This window comes from Ambystoma mexicanum, chromosome 8 (genome assembly GCF_040938575.1).
Source record: "Ambystoma mexicanum isolate Mex_15411 chromosome 8, UKY_AmexF1_1, whole genome shotgun sequence".
NCBI lineage: Eukaryota > Metazoa > Chordata > Amphibia > Caudata > Ambystomatidae > Ambystoma > Ambystoma mexicanum.
Window position 1 is genome coordinate 470,851,692 of NC_090929.1, and position 6,638 is coordinate 470,858,329.

Sequence of the window (6,638 nt, forward strand, 5' to 3'; positions counted from 1 at the left end):
TCATGGTACACCGATTTTCAGCCAATTTAGCATGTTTGGATAAATAATTTGTTTTTAGAAATATTTTACCCAATACATTTGTATGTATTCTTTCATAATGCAAATTCAGATTTTTTTTTGAAGGTCTTTAAATTGACAGGGGTTCTTTTAACACTGATCTTTTTACCCGTTTTATACAATTACGCATTACTCAATGCCAGGGGTCTGCAATCTGTGGCTCTCCAGATGTGTACTACAACTCCCATGATCCTTCACCTTTGACTGCTTGCTTGGGTTGATGGTAGTTATAGTCCAAAACATCTCAGGAGCCATAGGTTGCAGACCACTGCTCTCTGCTGATGCTCATTACCCATCAACCTCTTCATATTTTCCGGAATTAAATTAATGTCACATGATTTACAATGCTTGATATTTACACTGCAATTCCGAATGCTTACAATCAAATTCTCCTTCCTGGCTTTGACAATTCACATGCATGTGTAATAGATTTACAATGATGTTGTAATTTTAAGACATTTGCTTGAATTCAGCCTGCTGACCTTAACTGAATTCAAATACAAGTAAACAAATATTGCTGTTTACAAGCCGAGTCGGAATTTGCCAGATTAACCCAAATTCAAATAAGAAAATATGCAATTTCACTTCCCTATATGTCTGATGGTACAATGACATTTTATATATATCTATCTATCTGGAGTCATCAGATGAATTCCCAGAAACAAAGAGGTTTTCAGGTACTAAACATTAACAAAATGGTTCCGATATAATGCAGATTAAGAATAACTAATACACACACCCACATAATAAAGAAAATGTGAATGTTGCAAGCAACACCAATCTCCGGAGGGAGAAAAAAAAAAAACTCAAAGAAAACAAGATGGATGCCGCCATTTATGGTTGCGCCTAGGAGTGAGAGGAGCACCGCCAACAGAAGAGGCTCCCTGTTGCCTCCCCACATACCACAAATACGGAATGAAGGACGGTGCTACCCAGGGATGAGCCTCAGGGGGCTGTAAACAGCGGGCAGGGAATGCGATTGGCTACATGCACTTCCCCGGGTGTGAACAACTCATACACAACACCCACATAATAAAGAACAGGCACCAATGTTAAAACACATTCAAAATAAAAATCAGAATATGAATTACAAAATAGATATTTAACACAAATTATTCTTCCAAATATGGTGAACAACAACATAATGCTACGTTAATATAATTTAATTCGAAGATGACAGAGTAAAATGGTAACAAGTGTGCACACAGTGCAGAACTCGAACCTTTGAATTCATAATAACAGATCGTCTTTTCTGGTGTTGAACATGTCCGAAACAAGGAATGGTTCTGTGAGGAAACACTACTCATGAACTCCTGAAACATTTTCCAGGTAAACGCCTGTTTGCCCAGGTTTAAGGATCGCCTTTGTAAACATCAACTGGACATCAATGGAGGTGTTTGCTACCTGCAGTAGCTTTAAATGTGGCTTGCTCCTTATAGCTGAAACATGCTCTAGAAGCAATATCAATTATCAATCAAGAACATAGAGGGTCAGTCAATACCAAGAAAAAATAATCACACTTAAAAATAGCAGTTTAAACTGCACAACAAACACTGACTGCAATCAATAGAACTTTACAAAAAACGCCACACAATGGAAATCACAACTTCAATGAAAACTAGATACTATTTAAGAGAAATCCTAAACTGTTAAGTATTTTGTAGCAGTGGAACATAGGTAAATGCTTGTTTCTCTGCAAAGGCAGCTGACTAACCCGAGTGAGTATCTCAAGGAAAATAATCTACAGCTGAACTCCTCAAAAACGAGTGATGGCATGGGAACCGCCTGGTAGGTAAGAAATACCCGCAGGCCAACTGGTTTGCTGAAGGACTGAAATTGGAAAAAGTAAGCTCTTTTAAATATCTAGGAGTTATGATAAGCCACTCCATGAAAGAAACAGAAATGCAAGATCTGCTGTGGTCCAAAATAAAGAACTTAGCAAACCAAGCAAAAGCAGTCGACCGAAAATATGGAAGATTTTCGGCAGCGGCCGTTCTCAACTTTTACTAAGTGAAGGTAGTTCCAGCTGTGTTATATGGGACCGACGCTATGCTTTCACTTCCGGAGAAACTGTGGATTGACCTGGAGAGCTTTTTTTGGAGAAAAGTACTAAGCTTGGCACAATCATCTCCAATGCCGATTATCAGACGCAAATTATGTCTGAATTCACTGAAGACTATTCAAGAGAGAAACACATTGATGCTATACAAAAAACTTCTTCTGGCTACCAAACCAAAAGCACTAGAATTGGTTAGCAAAGAAATGGAAGGAGGAAACATTCCTGCTCTGGAACTCTGGAAAAACCACAACGTCAAAATCTTAAAAGCTATAAATGCCTCAATTAAACTATTGCTGACAAACCCTGATAAAGTGATTAAGAAAAACTTTGAGGCAGACTGGATACTTACGGGAGAGATGGCAAATGAATACAAGCTGACGAAAACCTTTCCAACCACCCAGATGAAAAGAAATGGCGTAAGAAGCTATTTGGAAAAGTTCCCAGACAAAAATCTAAGCAGGTCCTTTATGCGTTTTCGCCTGAACCAATTAAAAACAAACAAGATACTGTTTATGCGAAACCTTTCACCTACGAATAAGTGCAGATATTGCAACAAGGAGAATGAGAGAAACAAGCAGACATCTCCTTGAGTGCAAAGCGACTTACAGTGCGAGGGTAGCTGCTTTGGGTAAAATCCTGAACTCATTTGTGACATTAACAGAAGACAACTGGTGGAAAATTCTGACGAGTGGTGATGACACCCGTTGTGTGATCGGAGTAACTACATTCTTCAGGTACATTGACTTGGAGCATCGTGGACTCGGAGTAACAGAAAGTGTGGTGATGGATGGGACAAATTTAAATCAATAACAGTACACGCTGGATGGCTCTCTCCTATGAGCCCCGCACCACATGTGAAAAGGTGGTAAAGAAGGATGGGGGATTGAGGCTCTAGACCCTTGATGCCCTTCCTCATCACTCTAGCTGAACAGCGCTCACATACTAAAACACAAGTTCAACAAATAGGCGTGTCAAGTGCAATTAATGGTGCAATTTGCTAATCATATTAAATGTTTGAACATAAAGCCTACGCATATGCCATAGCAAACTGATTAAATAGATCAATAAGAAAGGGAAAAGGTATGCATGTCTTTATTGCTCTCCATTGCTCAACTTTAGTACCTGCTGAGGAGCATGAATTTGGACAATTTTAAAACAAGGTTACTATGATTTTTACCATTGAGGGGTGAAAGGATGTAGTAAAGAGCCTTTTAAAGCGTAACCATGTGTTTACAGTTACATTTTAAATACAATGACTTCACAGAATGAAATAAATATCCCAAATAATGTTAGCGTCGTTCTTAACTTTGCAATAGTAGGTTTTGTTCAGCTATCAAATAGGCTTCAATCTAAAAAGTAGATTAACACCATCGCTAAATACAATTATAGCCTTGAATATTTGCACATACAAATCATTGTTTTGAAAGAAAAGAAAAAAAAAAAAAAAAAAAAAAGGAAGGAGCTACTAACATGATCTTTAAATAAATTATGAAAACTCAGTTCAGTTGCAGTAACATGAACTTCAAATAAATTATGGAAACAGTTTAGTTGCTGGGAACCAAACATCATATTGAACAGTGTATGTGGACTTGCAGATACCCTTCAAGTAAATCCAAAAAAAACGTACAGTCAAACTAAAGTCAGTCTCTTGCTTTACACATTTTCAGGAATAGATAATAAATATATGGTTCACAAAATGCTTGAAGAATACAGCATGCATGCGGGTCTATTTGGTCCAAGTCGATGCATTCAACACATAAGGACCCTTCAAGTCAGAGTTTGTAACAGAATTTTGGAAGTCTGCTACTCCGAAGAACATAGATTAAAAACAATGTAATACGGCCAGAGCGAGGAAAAACGATGTCCTTTTCAAATGCAATTGTTACTGTATCTGCATTTTGTATTGAGAAATGTATGCCACTATCAAAAATTAGAAGTGGACAGAGGTTATCAAGGCAAACCCAAACCTTGGATCAAAGGAATCCTATACAACTTCAGGTTCCACTGTGTGGTATCAGGTGGCGGTAGTATAGGGAATCAGGGGATCCCTTCCTTCCTCTGGCAGCACTGTGACGGCGGCACCCCCCAGTCATAGACATAGGAAAGCCGATGCCGCACTTCCTCCTTGCACAGCCTACCGTCCTGTGCAAGGCTTCGGTGTTTCTCCATCATGTCCTCCAGGCTCTGCTTGTGAGTCACTAGATACTGGTTGCTGCAGCCACGGGACTTGTATTCGGTGTCAAAGCGAGGGTCGTGCACTCGCTGCACATCCAGCGGCCCCAGCCAGGCCCCCAGGGACACATCCTCACTCTGCCACTGGCCCAAGTAGTCACTGCTCAGCGCCAGGTAGCGCACCAAGTCCCGAGAAAGTACATAACCACCACCCAGGGCATATGGCAGGTAATAATCACACAGAACCCACGTGCTCTCCTTCCATCTCCCACCAGCTTTCACTCGCCCTCGTCCAGAAAAGAAGCCCCAGTACAGGCGGTGTGGCTCCCGGGCCCGCAGTTCCTGCAGCATGACATCTAGCCGTGCAAAGGTGTCGTCATCTGCCTTAAAGATAAATTTGAAATCCAGGTGCTTGTCGAGCCAGGCATAGACCTGGAGCACTTTGGCGGTTAGGTTCTCATAGGAATCACGGAGCTCTGGCAGAAGCAGTAGATCCCCATGCCTGGCCTGCTCCTCCTCAAGTCGTCGCTGATCATCAGCAGGCAAGCCTGCCGTACCTACTGCAAAGCGGCGCCACACATCAGGCGGCCCCGGTGCAGAGGATGGCGACAGCCAAGTACTACGGATGACACCACGACGCTCTGCATATTTGGGACCGCTGGCAATGACCACCGCTAAGAAGGTTGACTCCGGAGGCGGCGGGTCGGGGCTTCCATCGTCCCTGCGGCGAGGATGAGTGCGAGGCGGGCTTCCTGGCCCAGACAGGCCTTCTGAGGCACACTTGGCAAGGTACAGGAGAACTGTCACAAACACTGCAATCGCGCCCAGTGCCAACATTGTTTTGTGACGGCAAAACAGGCGCAGTAGGTTCATCTTGAACAACTTACTGGGTTTGCTTGAGAATAGCACAGCGCTTGGTCAGACGTGTTAATGCACTGAAATAAATGAGTACTTTCAGAATGGCATGCCAGGTAATAAACAATATTACACACGATCCAAGTTAGCCAACACAGCCATGTCCTAACGCATAAAGGCCTTTTCCGATGGTCTTATGCCTTCCTTTCCATTACAATCTCCCTCCGGTTTGCACCGCCTCTTCTTCACTAACCTTCGTTTGATTGTAACTGTCCATCGATCTGATAAGTGAAAACGTAAGAAGCTAAACGCTCAGCGCGGATGTGTGGAACAAGTAAGCCGGCCCCACAATCAGAACGATAGTGTCCAATTCCGATCCGAAAAAAGGACCTTAGCAACGGCCGCCAACTCTTCATCACGTGGGTTGCACGTTCGGGCGTATCTAGGAAGTCACGTGCCTTTGCTTAGGCACTTCATCAACGTGTTGTATTTGCAAGGCATGGCACGAGCGGGAAGGCTGACGTAGCCTCGTGGCCGAGAGGGGAAGGTCGGAGCTTACGACAGCATAGTGGCCGAGAGCTGATGAGCACTGTCATTCCTCCGTTACCAAGCTATTTCGGTTTACAGTAAGTCTTAAAGGCAAGATATCTAATACTTTGTTGCTATTTTAGTGGAGCAGGGTGATTTGACTACTTGCCCGGACGAAGGGGTATTTTGGTGATTCGTTATTGTGCACGAGGGTGTTTTTCTGTAATGGGGCTTAGCACAGGCATTCCTCTATTCGGAGGCGAATGTCCAATATACCAGTTTACAGTAATAATGAGGATAGTTATTTTGTGTTTGTTTTATCTGGAGTGTTTTTTTTTGTCCTGCCCACTCCAGAGGAGTATTTTCGGGATTTGTTATATGCTACAGAGACGGGAGATGTGTTATGTGTACCTGGACATACTTGACTATTTAGCTTGCACAGAGAGACACATTTGGGTAAGAATTTCCATCATAACAGTTTACACTAAGCAGATAAAAGGCAGATAATTATGTTTTGGATTGTTTTCTCGTTCAGAGGCTAGGGCATACATGCCAACATTCATACACTCCTGGGAGGGAGATTTCCACATGGAAATCGGGAGACGTCAATTTTTCCATAGAAATGCATTTGGGCTATGTGAAGTAGACTCTTGCACGATGAAGTCAGTGAATTAAGTTTATTAGAGCCATGCGCGACAGCAGGCACTGCTACAAGTAGCAGACACCAACTGACACAATCTCTAGAACATACACTCGTAGATAATATTCTTATAAAGAACTGTATGAGCTAATAATGTGACTTAACTTCTATAAGCTAGAAAACACACGCATTTACTTCATATGACTCATGTATACTCATGGAGGGGCAACAGAACACATGCAACAGAACACCTGCCTCTAAACCGTTCCCCCTGTTCCAGGACTCCAAGAAGTTCACTAGGTCCTGAATTCAAAATAAATGTGACAT

General features: G+C 42.3%; 1 protein-coding gene across 1 annotated transcript; it reads right to left on the reverse strand.

Moving 5' to 3' along the window:
• Nucleotides 1-3,192: 3,192 nt before the first annotated feature.
• Nucleotides 3,193-5,553, reverse strand: B3GALT6 (beta-1,3-galactosyltransferase 6). The gene has a single exon (XM_069610092.1). It carries the CDS (start codon nucleotides 5,159-5,161, stop codon nucleotides 4,154-4,156), a length of 1,008 nt encoding a protein of 335 aa, XP_069466193.1. The 5' UTR covers nucleotides 5,162-5,553; the 3' UTR covers nucleotides 3,193-4,153.
• Nucleotides 5,554-6,638: the final 1,085 nt, after the last annotated feature.

Bases quoted from the DNA above. Each gene is read 5' to 3' on its own strand.
- B3GALT6 (XM_069610092.1), bottom strand. From the start codon at position 5,161: ATGAACCTACTGCGCCTGTTTTGCCGTCACAAAACAATGTTGGCACTG.